This window comes from Trichoplusia ni, assembly GCF_003590095.1.
Source record: "Trichoplusia ni isolate ovarian cell line Hi5 chromosome 20 unlocalized genomic scaffold, tn1 tig00002205_group19, whole genome shotgun sequence".
NCBI classification, from domain to species: Eukaryota; Metazoa; Arthropoda; class Insecta; order Lepidoptera; family Noctuidae; genus Trichoplusia; species Trichoplusia ni.
Genome location: NW_020799818.1, coordinates 16,046 through 37,689, shown reverse-complemented (window position 1 = coordinate 37,689; position 21,644 = coordinate 16,046). Strand labels below are relative to the sequence as shown.

Below are 21,644 nucleotides of genomic sequence, written 5' to 3'. Positions count from 1 at the left end.
AATTATGCATAGCTTATTTTACGTAATCGAAAGTCGAGAATCAGTCGGCGAAAACTTTTCAAGACAAAGCTCTTAATACGGCATTGTCGCACTACTTTCCCAAACAATTTCAAGTTCTAACGCATGCCTTAGACCACTATACTCTTGACGCGGCATCAAGCGTGACGCTACAGACGTGAGACCCGAGCCTTATCGAAATTATTTATTAATAGAGTAATCAGTTCGTATTGTCAATGTGAATATTTGATGAGTTGAGATGAAAGCCACTAACTTAATCATCTGATTGTGAGCGATGAAGACCGATGTAATGAACGTACCGATGAATGGGATTCCGATACGTAAGGTAATTTAGTAATTGGGGTAACCAAGGAGTTTGGCAGACAAAGAGTTTTATATTTAGACAGGTGATATTGAATGAGTGAGGAGCTCGTGGCTAAGCTATAGCTGCATAAGTTGCTTGACGTGGTCGGTTTGTAGATTGGTGACCATATTTGTCAGAACGAGTTCCTCCGTGTTTCGGAAGGCACGTTAAGTGGTTAATCCCGGCTGTTATTCATACATTTATGATGCTTTTTACGCGGTAGTCAGAAGCTAGAAAGTCGTACAACTAGTCTAAGTAAGGGGTATCGTGTTATACAGGTAACGGGTTGAGAAGGTCGGATAGGCAGTCAAAGATGGGAATAGGCTAGGACAATGATAATATTGAATGGGCTATGCTATACAGGCGGTCGCGGTTTCGATTACTACCCAGGACAAATGTTTGTGAGATAAGCACGATCATTTGTTCTGTGTTTGGGTGTAATTTAATTTATTAAATACAAGCTTTGGTTAGTTTAAGACTAGATGGCGTCGTTTAAAAAGAAACGAAAAAAGGACATATATTGTCATTAATATTTGATAGCTAAAGCTTTGTATAGGTCCGATATCCGATAGGTGTTACATTGCGGCTCCGTGCAGCTCTGGTGTCAATAGTGATGTATCATCGCTGGCAATGTATCGCAACTAGCATGATATTAGAATAGAACAGAATGCTATTTATTTTGGATGAATATTATTACAGTAGGTGTTACATAAAATGATGTCCACTGTTTACTCGCGCGTATTTATCGGGATCGCTCGGCTAGCTGCGACTCGCGACCCTGCCGCTTCTGCTCATGATTAAGGACTCCAGTTAGGTCCGAAACTAGTCTAGCAATCCCGATAAATACGAGTGAGTAAACCGTTACCTCATTTAATAATTAATCATTCTCACGATATTAGTTACTATTAAAATATGATGTCCATAATAATCTGCTGTTTCCAGCCTACAAATATTTTAGTCTCTACGAAAATAGGACTACATAATATATAGCCCTTCACTATGACCTAAGACTGATTTTTAAGCTGTCTAGTTCTCACCAAATGTTTTCATAGTGTTACGCAGTTGTATGTGTATAAAAAAATAAAATAAATTCACATTTTGCGTTCACTCTGTCGCTCGCAGTGAGCCTGTTCACAATACCCGGTTGACTACACCTAAACCTATTGAGGTTTGCACGCGTTTTAAAACCGAACGTTAAGTTTTTTTTTTTGGTCAGATATGTTCTTTGTTTCGAATTAAATTCACAGCTAGAAAAATCGGGTATCAAAACTTTTTCATTAAAAAGATTTTGCGGTATCCTTTTGTTGCATGTGCTTGCTGGCATGCATTTATACTATACCACTAGGTTATCCGTGCAGTTTGTTAAAAAAAAGTATTAAAAATAAGAGTGCATGAAACTGTTACGCGATTCAATTTCAACTTCTTTTGTTATTATTCAATATATATCTTTTACTTTTTTTTACATTGTTTTATTCATTAAATAATTAACAAAAAATGTTTTATAACCGGATGGCATAGAAACGAAACGCCATATTGCCGTAACGGACTTCCGTTTCATTGTTGTCTAGTTACCTCTTAGTCGCGCCCAAAGGAGTTTCACTGAAAATAATCAGATAGCCAAAAAGCTATCAGTTCGAAAGGCATATGTCCAACCGTGGACGAATATGGGCTAATGATCCAAAAAGTTGTAAAGGAGACATACATATATCTTATCCCATGTGACTATTGCTTTCTTGAAATATGTGAATACTTCCAAGGCCAAAACCAGTATCTCTAATATGACTAGGATCTACTTAAATCACCTCTTATATGACACAATAACAACCACCACGGCCGACCATTCCAGGTACGACCAAGCGGTTGACAGCCTCCGCCGGGAGATCGGCTTCCACCAGGAGTCTGGCAACACCGGTGCCATCGGGAGGCTGACTGTCGCCATCGTGCTCGTGCAGCTCGCCAGGGGAGACCCCGTGGCCGCCGAGAAGGCTTACAAGGTAACGCATGGCAACACTGAAGCGAACTGTCAGTGGCTAAAACTTTTAAAATAGAACTATGTGAAAGTAAGGCGAGATACTCTTTGATATAATGATCCTTGTCCTAAGTCTGGTTGTCTTTTGCAAATGTTGTGCATGTGATTTGTATGTTTGTGAAATTTACGCGATTCAAGGATCGAAATACTGCGGGAGTCGATACTTTAAAAAACAAAACTACGAGACCCCTGCAGTCTTGATACTGAAACCAGTTTAGACAAACTTTCAAATTCGGTGCCTATTTCTTATCACCAACTAGCTCTTTTAAGCAGAACTTTCCATTATCTTTTTACCTGCTAATGTCTAATTTATTGCAACACACTTAATTACCTTTGACCATTATATACAACATTCAACATTATCCAAACCAACGTTCCAGGAATGGGGCAGCAACTGCGAAGTGGCAGAGATGCAGACCCTGGAACAGATCCTCCAGGCATACGACGAGGAGGACCGCGAGTCCGCCAAGCGGGCACTGGCGAGTCCCTTCATCCGGAACATGGACGTCGAGTACGCGCGGCTGGCGGCCACCGTGCCCCTGCCCGAGGCCCTGGAGCCAGCCCCCAGGGCCGCGGTCCGGGAGAACGCGGCCCCGAGCTACGTCAGCGCTACTGCGCAGTCAACTACTACTGCGGTAAGAGGATATACTAAGACAGGGATCCCTCTATGAGGAGAGGTCTCCACCCAACACGAGAAAGTGACCCACCGGTGGAAGCCCGTGGTCAGTGTATAAAGGATTGCAACGACACAAGAACGCGGATGACGTCACCCGGCATATAGGTTTAGTCAGTAAGAGTTTGACACTATCCGTTCCCGAGGGAGGCGGGATAATCTTCGTGGACACCCAGTCCACGAAGATTATCCCGCCTAACCAAAAAATAAGGCAAAGGTACCCAACGTCCAAAAGCTTTTTATCCAAGCGTTCCATTTAATATTTTTTTTAACAAATATGAAATAGTAGGTTTTGTCCTTGGGCCGCTAAAAATAAAAAATGATTCAACGGGAGTATTCAATCGAAATAAAAATTATAACCTATGTGATAATCCTGGTTATAAATTACCTCTGTGCCTAGTTTCGTCTAAATCCGTTCAGCGGTTTTTGCGTGAAAGAGGAACAAACATCCATATATCTGTATATATAATATATCGCGTTTATAATATTATTAGGACTTGTACTTCGAATCCTTTTGGTAGAACTGATATATATATATATAGATTTGAAGTTGAAAAGATTGAATTAGCAAATTTGAAAGAGCGAAGTCTGTGCCCTACTAGTGGGATGCTAATGGCTTATAAAAACCTGGTTACATAACTATTGTTCGTGTGCGGTAAATACGGGCGTGCCTTACAAAGTGCAGATATTTAATTTCGTGAACAAAGCGGCTATATACCGTTGCCCCCCTGTGACGCTATGAGCTCAATACTTATAGCCAATGAAATGTTGGTGTTTATACGACACGACATCTATACGATGGATGATCTCGTTCTTGCAAACATGCAAGACTAACTTCAAAGGAAATGAGCAGTGGATAGAGACCTCTATACACGAGCTTGGACAAACTCGACCAGATATCTTCTTTAAACCGACTCCCGTACTTAGTAATTTAATCCTTGTTTCTCAAACATGCAATTCACTTGCACAAAGACCCCTAGACTCAGAACTAGCATTGGTGGATCATACAAACGCTTGTCCTACGCGGGGATCGAACCGTGCGTTTGGCGTCACTCGGCTATCCGGGCAGTCAAGAAAGATGAAGATGCCGTCTAGATGGAGGGACGGTACAGAGAATAATATTCAAGACATCATCACCTTATTGAAGGTGACCTGCACAAGCTGCCCCCCGTCACGTTCGACCACGTCGACGTCACCAGGCTGTATACTCAATACTTTTACTTAGCATTTTTCCCAACTATATTGGGGTCGACTTCCAGTCCAACCGGATTCAGCTAAGAACTAGTGTTTCACAAGGAGCGACTGCCTATCTGACCTCCTCAACCCAGTTACCTGGGCATCACGATACCCCTTGGTTAGACTGGTAGTCACACTTGCAAGCTACTGACTACCTGTGACGACTGTCAAAGATGTAGGAATAACAGCCGGGACCCACAATTTAACGTGTCTTCCGAAACACAGAAGCACCCGTCATAAGAAAGATGGTCACACATCTACGTACCAACCACGTCAAGCGTAGCTTAACCTGTGATTGATTCACTTATGCAGTTATAGCTTAGCGCTAGCTTCTAGGAAGACGAAGTAAGCAGTGGAGACTGTGATACACGAGTTTGAAAAAACTTGATCAAATGCCGTCTATAAGATCATCCAGGACATCATCTCTTTGTTAAAAGTGGCGCATGCTTTCGTGGCGAAGGATCTGCACAAGCTGCCTCCGTCACGTTCGACCACGTCGACGTCACCAGGCTCCTGAAGAACATCAGCTTCCTGAAGGAGAGCCTGTCAGAAGTGCAGTCCAAATTAGAAACCGGGTTTTCTAATTCAAAAATATTTTTGTAAACAATGTAATATCAATGCCAAATTGACGTTTCAGGTGTAATAAACAATTGATCAGCATGTTGGCTGGTTTTCAGAATGATATTGGACTAAGGATCGTAGCCCGAAGAAATGATTACTTCATTTTTTTTTTTTGACTTACCCAGTAAATATGAGTTATTTAATGTGGTTTTATTATGAAGGTTTTGTCTTTGAAAGGTAAAGAAATCACATTATTGTTTTTAATTTTTACTATATTAAGATTGTGATTTTTATTATTTTATTAATTTAAGAAATGTATATTATTTTAAATTATGTTTTGATTATATTTATTATTATTACATTAAAAAAAAAACTTTAAATGTTAATTATACTTGCCAATGTCAAGTAGTGATTATTTTGAAATAAATATTTATCTTAAATTGATTGTTTATAAAGTTATCTTGAGTGAAACATATGAATTGAAGAGCTCATAAAATTTACTGACAGGTTTTTAGAGGATTAGTAATGTTTTTGTTTTATGAAATATTTTGTAATTAGTTCATACATTTTTTTACAGTAAATATTTTTGATTTAGAAATCCACGTTTAGATGTTTTTGAGAAGACTTCGTGCGGAAGTAGTGTCTATTATTTGCGTAACGCAATGGACGCAGTGGTGTTCCCGATCCCCGGTTCCCTGTTTATGTGACATAAATACCTTATCATACAATTATTGAAACTCGACACTCGATATACGAATTTAATCTGTCAGGTGTGCCGGTCTTTTACCAGCTAGAACCCCAGTTGTGTCTCCGGGCAGCCGGGCCTCGCCTCGGGCACGGGGTAGTGAGGTGTTTGTCCAAGTCCCTCGCCCCTGGACTCATTCATGGGGGAGAGGCCGGGGCCCTTCCCCGGCCTCGAGTCGAGATTTCCCTCTCCCGCTCCGCAGTACTTCACACACTCGGCGAGAGTGTGTTGCGCCGTGTCCTCCCCGCAATGGACGCAGTGGTGGCACCGAGCGTCCGGCTCCCTGTTTATGCGACACAGGTACTTGCCGAAGCAGCCGTGCCCCGACAGCACCTGCGTCACCCTGAACGACAGGGAGCCGTGCCTTCTCCCGAGCCAGTCGTCGAGCACTGGCCGGTATTATGACTACTGGCATAGATGACTGATACATTTGTAATAAACCAGCTTAGAAGATAAAAGTTAGCAAGTTTTTTCCACATTTTCCATTGTATCTTCAATATGGTATATAGCCTAAAACCTTCCTCGATGAATGGTCTATTGAACACAAAAGAATTTTTCAATTTCCACCAGTAGTTCCTGAGATTAGCGCGTTCAAACAAACAGATTGTAGATTAGTATAAATTTATATATTTCGAAATACATACGTAATATAGATATATTAGCAGGAGCTGAAGTCGAACCGCGACGTCAACTTCAAAGCGTTTGTGATGCGAGTACCGAATTGCTTCTAACTAAATTATTTACTCATTATTAATATTTACAATCTACATAATATACACTTTATATACATACAAAAACAAAAACAATAATAAAAAAAACGCATTAAAAAAATTCATCGGCATCGCTGCCGACTTATTAGAGTGCCCAAGAGGCTAGCAGCAATACCACGTTGAATGGCAATTACTTTAATTTATAAAATATCTATATAAGTCTGTAAAGTATGTATCTATAAAGTTTAACAAAATGATAACCAGCTATTTAAGAATGCCACGTTCATTTTCAATAACTAAATAGCAGTCTTATTTTAATAAAAAAACTATTAATTTTCATTTTAAAATAAAATTTAATACATAAAATTCTCATGTCACGGTGTACGAAAATGAACTCCTCCGAAACAGCGTTTTGTGTGTATATTGGGGAGGTCAAAGAATCGAACATCTAGTTTTCATCCCCCCTGAATTTTATGGGTGGTCTAACCCATTTTTTACTACATTTTTATGACACAGCAAACGAAAATACATCTTTGAATACCATCAATATACATAATTTAATACAACCCGAAATTTTCAAGTCTCTACAATCAACCCTAATTTTTTTGATACATCAAGACAACCTATACTCGGTCATCTACTAACAATATACATTTTCTAACATTCCAGGAAGTTATGAAGGAGGACGAGGAGAACCCCTACGCTCCCGTCACTTACACCAAGAAGGATGACGACGAGGATAGCGAGGAACTGTGCTAAACCTTCATAGAGTAACGTAATATTCATTTATCATAGCTGTGCTTAACAAACGTGAGAAAAAACCTGGTTATTTATATATCACACTTGTATAGCACTTGTATAGAATGACTGTTTTGTGGGATATTTTCAAAACGAAACTACAATTGGTTAGGTAATGAATAAGGTAAATAATCTTTGTTATTTTTGTGTATTAAATAGTTTTGAGGTTAATAGCGACTGAAAACTTAGTCAAAATAACTATGAATATTATTAAATTGTATCATTTTTATTAATATTTTTGTAAAGAACATACATCGAGATTTGTTTACCCATTTTCAAGTACCTAAATCAATGTAGTTATAGTATTTCCAGAGGTACGGTCAGCATATAAGTATTAACACAATTAGATTATCAAAACAAGTGAAATAAAAAATATTTTAATTCAATTATTTATTGAATAACATAATGTAATATTAAAGTTAAAACACACAAAACACAAATTCCTACTTTGTCACCAAATAATGATAGTTTTTAAATCTATTTGTGTTGCTGACTGTACTAGCAACAAACAATAATTATATAAAAACTGTCTTCCTAACAAAAGTTTGTAAATTTAATACAAACATGATTCAAAAAGAATTTGAGCCTCGAATGGGACTCGAACCTGCATCTACTAGCTCAATGTTAATTGTTTGCGTGTAAAGAAGTGTGATAGTTAATTTAAAACCAGGCTTTTTTGTCACGTCACATACAGAGTGAGTTTGTCATTTCAGTACTGATGAATCACAAACGTATTTGTCATTTCAACACACCATTGGAAAGTTAAACATTTAAGATTATGTAATGTATGTTAGTGAGGGCTAGTAACATCACTTGCTAGTAAAAAGCTTACTGGTAAGTGACGTCACACGGAATATAAATCACTGTTTCCCCTTAGTTTTCTATTTACGAGCAAAAAAAAATATACTTATCCAGCACTTTTTGGAAATATATCTGACGGACTAAACAATTAATTCTTTTTGTCAAATACCCTATTTGTTGAGTATATAGCTATTAATTTGTCAAATGATACGAAACTCACTCTGTACTATAGTTGATGTTAGCACGGTCAAAATATACATATATAAATGTAGAAACAACTTGTTGTTTGTCATTTGGAACAACTGACGGATTTAATTACCGAATGGATTCAATGATTAGTTGAATAAATGATAAATAAATGATAAATAAATGCGGACAACATCACATACATTGCTCTGAACCCAAAGTAAGTTGCTGAAGCACTTGTGTTATGGAATTCAGATACAACGAAGGTACCACAAACACCCAGACCCGAGACAATGTAGAAATGTGAATTTTTACATTGACCCGACCGGGGATCGAACCCGGGACCTCAGAGCTAGCGACCCCTTGAAACCGGTGCGTACGCCACTCGACCACGGAGGTCGTCAAAACTTGTTGAACGTCAACCTGTCAATAACTTGTAATCTTATAAGATATTCTTTTTTTGGGTGATATGTAAAATATTGTTCTGTTTTTCTTGTAGTTATTCATATACATAAAACGATTTTCAAATAAAACAATACGATTATTGAATGAAAATCAGTATTTTTCAGTCCTCAAACTAATGAAGCACCGAGTTGATTAAACACAACTATTTAAGAGAACTCGTTTATTAATTAACTAGTTCATTTATGTTACAATATAAATAACGCCGACCGGTTTTGTATATCGTTTATTACGTTTCGTCGAGCCTTTAGCTCATCAGGCTAGTGTTTGGCTGTGATATTTTCATAATTTAAGTAATATTTAATTATATTAGATGAGTTTGGTTGGCGACCGATTATATAAAACAGATTTATTTTTACAAGTTTATAAAAAGAAACATTTACCCAAAAAATCAAAATCTGTTTCACCGATAAAAAGACACTTTATTTGTTATTTACAATACGACTATTATAAAAATAATACCCAACGTTTAATAATTAATTAGGAATCCGTTCGAAATTATAAAAATCGAAAACCCATCGTGCTAACATCGACTATTCATTATTAAGTTTCGCTACGCGGCTGCCGAGCCCCCTAATTTAATTGTGTCTATGTCTGCTATTATATTATTTGTTAAATAACTATGTATTTAAAATATTATATAGTACGATAAAATACGTTAGCAATCACCGAAATTAAACTTTAGTACGTATGTCTCTATAATTAAATAGCGAGGATAGTTATGTAAAATCCAAATGAGCTGAGGATTCTCGTACACGACGCGATGGAACTCTTACACCCGACGGTTGGAAAGAATCAATATCACTTACTACACTTTATATAGTATGCAGAATTAATACGTTAATAAATAAAAGTAATATGGTATAATTGTTAATTATACCAATCATTTTTAATAATAATATTAACTCTATAAAAAAATGATATTTATATTCTTAATAATAATTAATAGATTCAATTTTTATCAATATCTGGTCCAGCCGTTTTTATAGTTGTAAATTGCATTGTCATCGGGTTTGAAGCTACCCTATTTAGCCCAGCCTAAATATCAGCCTGCTAACTTATTCGGAACTGTCTTAAAATCGACAAGCAAGCAAACAAGAAAGTGAGTGTATAAAAAACCGTGGGAAAATTCAATCAGAAGTATAAATTCAGCATTAATATTCAACTTACAATTCTTAATCGTTTCAAAAACTCTCCAATAGTGTTCGATTTTTCAATCGTCAGATAACTTTTATCTGAGGAATAAATATGGCCGTTTGACATATTTACTATAGAAAAGCTGTCAAAACGTCAAACATATTCGTCGAATAAAAGTTATCTGGCGATTGAAAAATCGGCCCTTGATAATATAAAACAAGGCAAAATATATCACGATTACAATCGTCGGGTGTCAATAGCTTTCTAAACTTCGTTTACGGACCTCAGTCATAATATATTTGGGTATCGTACGCACAGATGTAAGTATGTGATCGTTGTACACAGTACCGGTGTATCGAAGCGTTAATAGTGAGACTCGTAGCAATATCATATGGTATATAACAATAATTGTTATTCATCTGTCTAAGTGTAGATGCGCTACTGTGCTGTGCAACGCGGCTTGGTTGTCTGTCGGAATAGTTGTGTGGGAGTGTCGTGCGTAAGGTTTAGATTGATACGGATACTTGTTGCGTGTGAGCTCGTTATATATTCTGCGATTATCTGAAAGTTATTAATTTTACTTACTAGCTCTCCCAGCAAAATCAAAATTCAGAATCCATTTATTCAAAATAGGCTACAAAGTAGCACTTATTGAACGTCAAAGTTACACAGACAGCTCCCCGTATACATTTATTTGAAACTTTTCCATATTTTATCACCGTTCAAACCTTCCCTAGACTTTCACGAATATTTCAAGACTGACATAAGTCGAATCGATGCAGACGTTCTGGAGTTTTAGCGAGACTAACGAACAGCAATTCATTTTTATATATAAAAAGAAGACTAGCAATCACCCACGGTTCCGCTCGTGCTGTAAAGCATTCTGTTCTTTTTAATTCTAGTAAAACTAACCTTATGTTATGTCCTCATCCCTTCAACAAACGGTGTACAAATTTTCATAATTATCGGTAAAGTATTTTTCGCGTCAAAGCGGCACAAACAAACTTACATTTACCTTATTAATTATAAACTTTTGAATAATGACACTAATAACTTCAACAGTTTAAAACTTACGCACACCTCCCTTCTATGCACTTTAATTACTTTGAATATTTCATAAAACTATATAATGTTATGTATTGTTTCAACATGACTGTGTAAGGAAAATGCTTTAGTCGCAGTAAATACTACTGCTGTATACGAACACTTGCTTCAATTAAGGAACAGAATTCAAAAAAATGGGGCTTTGTTAAGGTCCCATTGCTGGGCAAAAGTCTCACCTATTTTGTGCCAGACCACACTAATACAGATGGTGTTATGTTCTAGTTATCAAGTCAACTCATAAAAATACACCACTTTTACTATATTTACAATCACACTAAGATTATGAAGGTGTTTCGGAAGGCACGTTAAATTGTGGGTCCCGGCTGTTATTCCTACATCTTTGACAGTCGTTACAGGTAGTCTATCCAAGGGGTATTGTATTGCCCAGGTAACTAACTGGGTTGAGGAGGTCAGATAGGCAGTCGCTCCTTGTAAAACACTGGTACTTAGCTGAAACCGGTTGGACTGGTAGCCGACCCTAACATAGTTGGGAAAAGGCTAGGCCGATGATGACTAAGATTATGAAGGTGGAGTTTAAATGTTTAGTAGAATTTGCTTTCTTACTTCAGAACATCTGAATATTCTATGCGACTGTTTAGTTTACCATCTTAGGGGGGATTTTGTGAAATATGGATTCTCTTTGCTGATGTTCATACACCCTTTAGAGAACTTACCAAATGTTAAGCTTGTTGGTACAAGTTTCTGAGAATTTGAAAGTGATATTACTAGCTGATTACCGCGGTTTCACCCGCGTAGTACCCGAACTCGTTGTGGTTTTTGTCTTTGCTGTAATTTTACCATATTTTCTCACCTTTTAGACATATCCTGAACTGCTGCGAATATTAAATTAAAGTCAAATCGGTTCAGCCTCTCTCGAGTTTTAGCGAGACCAACGAACGGCAATTCATTTATATCTACATTTAATGTGTACATATCAATATACAGAAGCGGTATCTTACTAATGACTATGCATTTTCTTGACACCTTATATATTTTACATAGTTCACCTAATACATATGTATGCGCTACGCTTGAACTTAGATATAAACGACTTTTTCTTCGTGTTTGCGACTGATTTCATGAATATTCGAGGCGTTATAAACACACGTTGATGTTTAATATATATAGCTATATTTGTGTAAGTGTTATTATATACTTTTGATTTTAATATAATAATGTTTAAAGATTATTAAGTCATAATTTCTAAGTACATTTTGTTGTTTGTATTCTTAAGTTTATTGCTAGTTTATGGAGAAATAGAATTGAGAGCCAATCTCTTGTGGAGGGCAATTTCAAGGAAAATTTTAAGTTTTGGTTTTTAATTTTCAATTATATATGCAATAGGCATTTACAATCGTGTATTTATAACCTAACAGTAATGTATTAAATATGTAGCAAAGGCAAAGCAAATTAAGAGCTCAATTATAAAAAGTCAACATAATAATACATATTGCTATGTACGGAGCAGTAAGAATCGCTGCGATTGCTTTTACATGACATGCAATACGGTAGTATGTTATTTCTTATTTGTGTATGTGTTAGTGTTGATATTAAATAAGTTATTTTTTGTATATTTCGTACATGTAAAGAAAATATAGTTCACTTTGTTGATTCTTTAACAAAGAGTATTGATTTAAAATCCTACACGTTTTTAATATTTTCTCACTATAGTTTCGTTAAAGTTTGGCCTAAATTGTATATATTTATCAAGAAATTCGACAAATTTAGAAACTGATACAAATATTTTAATTTAAAATAAATAGCAGATGTTATAAAAAATCATATTTGTGACAAGTTTTTGATGTTTATTCAATGTTCGATTCAGAGTGTTATTCGATAATTTGTCTGATTCCAATGCTTTTATGGAATGTGTGAATACGGAATGGATGCAAATGATATGTAACTGTGTAACAGACGAACTAAACCATAGTTAACGTGAACGACGCTCAGTTAAGTCACAAGTAACTGTCACACTGCCTCTGTGACTGTTAAGTGTAATGTTGAGATCGAAACACTTTGAATGATATCACTTTGTTTGTCAATACGACTGGTAGTACCGTGACTTATCAAAATTACACGATAATATTCCACAACTTTCACACAACGCCATCTAGTCTCAAAATAAGCAAAGCTTGTATTATGACATATACTTTAATATTTCCAAACACATACATAATATAGATTCTCTCTCTCTTCTCTCCTACAAAAGTGCTGTGACCAACAGGAACCCTAATTGTGTTCATATATAACTCACCAACTCTTAAAATGTCTCTTATGGAAGCAATAAATATTGAGTATTGAAATAACTCCCACCCAGACACAGAGCAAATGGTGCTCATCACGCAAACTTTTATCCAACGCGGGGATTGAACCAGCGACACTTTGATAGTTTTATGATCGCAACTAGCCTGAGCGTTAGTTCAAATGTAATGCAATATGTACACAGATCAGAAGTATCATTCCGTATTCATACATTCTGTTAATTATTATGATTACTGTAATTATATATGTTATGTTTGTATGATAACGTATTGTTAGATCAGATCGACGTAGTGAGACATAGTGATATAAGTGTTAGCGCGTTTACTTATTATATTGTATAGTGCATTATTATATATTATTGATGAGTTATAAAGTTACTCACGCCGTAGTACCGCAGTCCGTAGTCGAAATGCCTTGGTTTCGGCGTTACTCGCTAGTTTTTACTTGTTATTTTAACTGTTTTTAGGCTGGTCGTGGTTAATATATGATGTTATTATATAAAATGTAGTTATTGGTTTGTAGAGTTTAAAGTATTGGTGTGGTAACACCCTGTTAATGAGACACCGCTATTTGTCTGTCAGTCACCATGTCTTTATGGCTAGATTGTTACAATCACTGATTGTGTATTTATTTTGCTGTTATAACGAAAAAAATAATAATGAAATATCGAGGCTAAGCAATGGTCGGTGCAATTAAGAATTTGACTGGTGACCAATTTTCTTTTCTTTTCTAATTTTTGTTCAATTCTATGAACATTAAAGGTGATACGTATATTAATTGCGACTTGTCTGTTTAAAACATGTTGTTTGTAAGTTTTCTAAGTGCGAGTTATTCATAAGAAACTTGATTCACCCTCTGAAGCATCTATAAGAAGTAACATTTACGCAAAAGTAACTAACTTGTAAGAACATCACAATAGGAAATGCTGTGCAATAGTAAATGTAATTTGTATTGAGACCAGTGCCGGCATTAGGGGAGATGGGGTTATGGCCCAGGGCGACAAATTCTGGGGGGCAACAAGGTCTGAAGTTGGAGTCTCTTGCCTCTCCTGGCGCAAACCCTCAGAACTGTGCTCTACGCTAGAGGTGGAATACTTCCACCGCCAAACGTAACGCTAAAGGAAAGATGAAATTCTTAATATAATTTTACTTGGGATCAGCAAAAAACTAACACTTGATATTGCTTCCCTCAAGTGGGCGCTACAATATTTTCGCCCAGGGTGTCAGTGGCCCTTACGCCGGCACTGATTGAGACAACTTCAAAATTGTGTTAATTTAATAATAGAATGTTTTACTCGCACTTTGCTCACTAAAAGTTGTACAGATCTATCGATTATGTTGAGAATGTATTTATTATTATATTATAGACCTTTTTATATTATACGCTTGTTGAATTTTCTGTATATTCAAATGTTTATATTTTGCTTTAAATTCTTATCTCTTAGTGTGGGTGCGGTACGAATAGTTGACACACGTACGTTGTCGATTAAACGTTTATAATGTATATCTGTAGTTAGAAATAATGTTATAATGGTGTTACTATAATTAGTTTGCTTGTCATTCCATAAGATATCTGCTTGCGACGCAATATAAAAGGCTACGTTACTGTGAAAGCTGATTTCTTCATAGTTAGGTAGGTGATTTTATTGAAATCAATCTAAAAATCGAATATCTAGAAAAAGGACAATTATTCCATCGAGAAATACTATCTAAAGAAGTGAAAAATCAGCTTCTATAATCATTTAAAACTTGTTAGGAAGAGGATAGTATGGGGGTGTGCATTGAAATGTTTAATCGTCAATGTTTAGGATAAGGAAATGTTTGATTCGCTGCGAAAATGTGAGGCCTAGCAACACAGCTACAATAGTCAAAGTCACTGTTAATCACCAGATCAGTCATACTTCAGTGATTCAGTAAATAAAGGATAAATAATCAGATGTTTTCTCAGGTTGGCGAGTCCTCACGTTTCCGTAGCGAATAGTCGAGTATAAATGTCCGTCATTATTATAATCCCATTATTGACATAAGAATGTTTGAAATGAAATAAATAAATGTAAAATTTTAATCAATAGTTATGCGTTTTATTTATCTAAAACTATGCTCTCTATAACGTTATAAAAGTATACTTAAACTTATTTTACAATTACAGGAATAATTTTGAGAAACTATTTTTTTTTATATAAAACTAATGATGCATTCTTTTTATTCTATACTTCAGAGACAAATCACATTTATACAGTTTGCTAACGCTGATTGAATCTCTTGAATGTACAATAACAGACTACAATCGCCACATAAGTTCCCTTTAAATTACTTGACAGATTGTTTCATACAAAGAATGTCAAATTTTTCAATTTCTCTGCCAGATAGCGGCTAATCAGTGATTGTGACACAGGCGCTAAGAAAGCAGATCACGTGAAAAATTACACATCCGATAGTTTCTGGAAATCTGTCTGATGGACTGAACCGATTTTATTTTGTCAAATATACTGTAACACAATCATCGAAACTCCACACACTAACACGACTTTACTCATTAATTTATATTGAAAGTGCTTGAAAAATACCAACTCGAACCTAAAACCTTTATTTTAAACAACATCTTATACATTCGAGAGATTTCTATCAATATTAAATGCTTGTACAAATCTCATCTGTCCAGAGTCAGTCAATGAGTTGTATTTGGTGTTATCAATTATTTTATATCTATATAAAGAAAAATGACAAAATTTCACACGGAAACGTCAAGTTTATGAATACTAGCAAACAATAGAAAATAATATTGCTTTGTAATAGTTTGAAAATGTACCTGTTTATAATTGAACTTAGGCTAGGCTAGAGAAATATAAGATTCAGGGAATATCTTATTCAAACATGATTTAGACAAAATCACTAAGGTGAGATACTTTTAAAATATACACGGTGTTTTATTTCTAAATTTTCAAAGTCACAAAAATCTTAAAAAAAGTACTTTCGCTATATTCTAATCACAATTTTCAGGAGCACAAATAAAAAAAACAGTTTCTGACAGTCAAAATGTCTCACAATTACTTATACACATACAAGTTAATTCTAAAATTATTTTTTATACCATAATTAGTTCTTCTTTTTCGCAATATTTTTGTGATACGACAATTACAACCCATATGTAATTTTAATATAATTGAAAAATGAAAAATAAATATTGTGATGAAAACCCAAACACAAATCGAAACTTCCATCCAGCCCTGTCATTCCATACATTTTACAAACTTATCTTTGCGCAGTGACAATGTCGCTAAGAGCGCTGTCATCGCATCGAAAGCTGTCAAACTTGAAGTATATTATTCGGCGTAGTTTTAGTTCCGATTTTCGCCACCGACGAAGATAAATTTGTTTTACCTCAAATCGCTAGGACGGTAGATGAAATCGATCGATTTTTCGGATTGAAAAAAAAAAAAAAATATGTTTTTCTGTTCAAACCTTCTAAAGGTGATTGAAAATTTGATATGATCTCGAAAAAAAGAATATTCTGTGCCTGTGGGATACAAAACCAAAAAATAAATAAATGATTCCTACATACAATTAACATAATGTAAGAAAATCTAATATGACAAACAACAGAGGATAATTAATTGTGAACGTAGTGGAAGAAATACTTAAATTAAATACACAAATTTACATGGAACCATGTAGTTGAGTTTCTAAGGAAGGCGTGTTAACCAATATCATGACGAAAAATAATAATATCCTCGTTTTACAGCTAAACTGAATACTCTATCCATTGACGGTTTTGGGTGTCAAAGAGGAGAGAGATTAGGCATGTCAAAATTGCATCTCTAGTATTTAAATTTATCAACAGATAAATAATCAGACAAAACAGATACTTTTTTGTCAAATACCTTATCATACAATCATTGAAACTCGACACTCGATACACGAATTCAATCTGTTCATATATTTCTATGTCGCTAGCAATCTTTAGCTAAATATATTCATAAAAATATGCAGCTTATGAACACATTTATTTTGTTAATCTTTATCGGATGCGAGCGAACATACATTTGTTTATATTAAGGCAATTATAAAACTGTGTCTAAACTATGGGTATTTTAAATCTGACAAAATTATTGATTCTTCTTTCGAAATATACAACTTGTATTGATATTTTATAAGGATTTAGAAATTTGCTTTTTAAAGCTGTGGGTTTCCCAAGCAACTATATTAGGACCAAGAGATTCACTTCATGTATAGATCTGATATATAAAATTCCTGTGTCACGATGTTAGTTACCGTACTCCAAACGGTTCGACCGATTTTTATGAAATTTTGTATACATATTGGGTAGGTCTGAGAATAGAACAACATCTATTTTTCATACCCCTAAGTGAGGGTTGCTCACACTAAAAAAAGATATTTTATTTTTTGGACGAAATTGTTTGTTTTATTTTTTATAATGTGGCATTAAAAATACATACAACTAGAAAAAAAATATTCCGCAAAACAACGTTTGCTGGGTCAGCTAGTGTCTTTATAAGATTAGGTTATAAAGTGATACTATTGCTTTTAACAATACTCATCCCACATCCCTTGTGAAATCGCAACACATTTGAAACTCTGGCGCTAAATCTGTTATACATTATCTCAGCAAGCGGTGAAGGGTGGGCGAAACTGGGTGCTGTCCAATGTAACCTGACCTTCAGAAAGTGTTACTTAGTAGCCTAATTTGAATAAATGACTTTTGATTTGGATTGATCTTTTACAAATCAGTAGAAGAGGATACACAAAAAATGTAGGTTCACTTTAAAGATATTCTTTAAATATTCCAGTCCTCATCCACTCCAAGTACGACAATGAGAGTCATACTAAATACTAGTTAATACATAGAAATATATTATTTGACGACCTCCGTGGTCGAGTGGCGCACGCACCGGTTTCAAGGTGTCGCTAGCTCTGAGGTCCCGGGTTCGATCCCCGGCCGGGTCAATCTAAAAATTCACATTTCTACATTGTCTCGGGTCTGGGTGTTTGTGGTACCTTCGTTGTATCTGAATTCCATAACACAAGTGCTTTAGCAACTTACTTTGGGTTCAGAACAATGTATGTGATGTTGTCCGCATTTATTTATTTTAGTATCAGACACAGTTTTATTATAGTATACCAGACATCTTACAAACTATTAGGTATTATTTTATCGTTCACTATACTCTAGTTGGCGTCATATGGACGTACGAGTTACATACATTTTTAAAATGGAAATATTTAAATAGAACTAGAAAGTGATAAGTCAAAAACTAATAAAATTTAAAAAAAAATTTAAAGATTTCTTTTCTTTAAAGATTACTAAAGCACTAACGAAAGATTTTCACAATCATTCAAGTCATATACTCAAACACACCTAGACTCAGGACAAGCATTCGTGGATCACACATATGCTTGTCCTATGCGGGGATTGAACCAACATTTACAATGTTTGGGACAGCTTTAGCTAACCATCTGTTCGTTCACTTTAAACTCCGAACCATGACTATTGCGTTAGTTAAAAAGGCTTACTTACGTCACAACAGCCTTTGATTCAAGAACTCATACAAAAATCCACAGCGATTAAGGCTTAAAACCTCCACAATAACCACAGCAACTAATTCAAGAGCTCTTTATACAAAAATCCATAGCGATTATAACAATTCTAACAGTCTATTAAATATTTCCATTTAAAAAAAATAATTATAATGCACTGGTAAACATCTTAAGGAAGACTGTACTGTCAGTGTACTAACTGTGGACATTATAAAAACAAGTTATTTCAACGGTAAATCGATACGGTCAGCAAAAAAAAATGATTTTCCATCTAAGTTGCTATTTTGATTTAAGGTTTAATAAACAGGCTTGGCACCTAAAGTACAGTACCAAACACAATTTTTTAAAACACTGAATAATAGTGTAATGTTCTAAATACGCTTTTAGGTATAATAAATACTGGCCTGGCACCGTAAGTACCTTACAAAACACCAATTTTTAAATCACTCAATAATAGTGTTATTTTGTAGATACGTTTTTTGCTGACTGTTAATTTTAAAACTATTTCAGTGTCACACTCTTTATTACTAGTCGGCTTAAATAATGCATGATACGTGTCATGATCTAGCCTGCCTACAGTATGTTAGTATATTGTAAAAAAGGCGATTTATATGATAAAAATCATTGAGGTCGATTGTAGGCATTTTTACTTCTATTAGTATTTTTCTATCCCATAATAGAGATGATGGCTGAATACTTATAAATTTAAAAAAAAAACTGTCTTCATCGCTATTAAACAAAATTAATTAAAATGGAATGGAATGGCTCATAGAGACGAATAAGTATGTAAATATTAAATTTAGGAAATAAGGATTATCAATTGTCATAAAGAATCTGTGTAAAAGCAATTTAAATATTGAGAATTAAAGAGTCAAATTCAATTACTTTATGAAAAAAAAAACTATCTAGGTAGATTGTACTCTCAATCAGTTTCACTAACAAACTATTTCAATGTAAGAATGCCTCAATCAACATTCCAGTATTGTCTGCATATCAGAAACTCGCACCGTCCTAACACATATAAGCCCACAACGAATGGCCGATCAATTTAAAGCACTTATTTGTATATTTTCGAAACTCTCAAGAAACTGAGATCCAGTATCGACACTCGAATCACAAAAATATATAATACTTTCATATATCTATCATCTAGCAATGCGAATATTATTTAATACCTTTTTGATTATTACAGCTGTCACGGGATGCATTAGCATTTTAGAAGAAGAGACAAAGTACCCACGTATGCAAAATACGCAACGAATTATGATGAGAAACTCGGATAATGGTACATCGCATTCAAATACAAAATTTAAAATAAAGAAGGAAGGAATTAAAAACTTCAATTGTACTGAAATGACATTCCTTTTCGGCAAATGATTTGATTTTATAGTATTTCTAGAGGCGTGGACGCTTTTGAATTTTGCAAATCTATTGAAATGAGAAATTACAAGTCAAAGTCATGTGTCGAAAAGGAATGTCATTCGTATACATTTGAAATTCGACTAAATTATTAAAAAGCTTATCATAGTCAGCGTGTGATTGCATCTTTTACACAATTAATAGTCTGTTATGTTCATAATGTGTTTGCGTACTTTGCGTATGTAGGATATATTTGGCTCTACCTTAAATAAAAATTGTATAATTTGTCATAATTTGAGATTTTATATAGCCTCGGTTGATTCGATAAATATTATGTTGCGTGTTGCTTTGGTATATACCAAAATAAAAATACTTTAAGAGGAATTTCAAAAAATAATTCTTTTGGAAGTAAATAAGACATGCTATTATGTTAATTTTAACATTTACATAGTATTGTTTACGCATAGTTTAGGTTATACGAAAAGGAACGCAGCTGTGCTGATAATGTTAATTTAAAATAAACTTCCAACCTATGATTAGTTATAACATATTCAAGTCAGCGCTCAGGCTAACTGGATTAAATACATACATTCAAATTAATCGTTTTATTAATCCTTAAGAGGGTTTAAGTTGTAATTTCAAAAAAAAAGCGCTTTATCAGAATGAGTACTGAATCTTCATAAAATCACAAATCAAGTCTAACTTTATTTCATATTAGTCTTCACAGCTTCATTCCCCTCGGTAGCCAATACAGGAGCAAACACGCAACATTTTACATGTATGTCAATATATGAGTTTCATTCTATATATCTAAAAATATCTATACCACAGTAGGTAATACATGTTGTACTTACACACTTGAGATTGAAAAAATTGAGGAAAATATAAACTCCTCTAATTTTAAGTCGGTTAAATGCCATGATTGTATTCCATAATTTGTTGTCAAATTGAAATTTCTTTGTGAGAAATTGTGATGTATATAACATAGGACAATAAAGAAATTAAATAAATAAGAATAAATTATTGTGATTTGACGTTATGTACTTAATACAACATGTTTAATTACACTGTAACCATTTCTTAGGATTCTGTATCCAACGACGCCTATTTATAACGCACCTCTGTATGTCTTGTACCGTGTTAGGTAGACAGTTGTCATTTTCACAGATGGTGTATTTTTATTGCAGTTATAGAAGAAAACAAATAATCTTTTCTCAAGCTGTGTCAAAGTCGGCACGCCAGTCTCAATAGAGCGACTGTATGTCTGACTGCCAAGACCTAATTGTCTGGTAAAAGCAAGATAATTCTTCTTTTATTTCTTTCTTAAATAAAACAACTGGCTAGAGTATTAATCTAGTATTAAGGTAGTTAATCCTTGTATAGGGATGACGACAATATTTTTTCAGTGTCCGTCTTGTAGTTTTCTGTATAATAATGGATACATATTTTTTTATTTGTCCCGCAAACAAAAATTGACCAAATCACAGTGAATGAAACTTACGCGTGACGTCACGATTGAGTATAAATTTACCATATCGTTACGCCACAAGCCCCCTCTCCTAAACTTAAAAGCAGTTAATCTTTGTCAATTCTAGTTTTTCTGAAAAAGGAAAAAATACGTGTCTCATACTTTTCAATTATCTAACTGAGGGACTAATGAGATTT

General features: G+C 34.7%; 1 protein-coding gene across 1 annotated transcript; it reads left to right on the top strand.

Annotated features, from left to right (window-relative positions):
• Nucleotides 1-2,207: 2,207 nt before the first annotated feature.
• LOC113506608 (gamma-soluble NSF attachment protein-like) lies at nt 2,208-8,346 on the top strand (the record flags this gene model as incomplete). The annotated part of the gene is given in 3 exon segments (XM_026889444.1): nt 2,208-2,355; nt 2,771-3,025; nt 6,985-8,346. Coding segments are annotated over 3 exon segments (493 nt in total), but the record flags the coding sequence as incomplete, so codon positions are not given.
• Nucleotides 8,347-21,644: the final 13,298 nt, after the last annotated feature.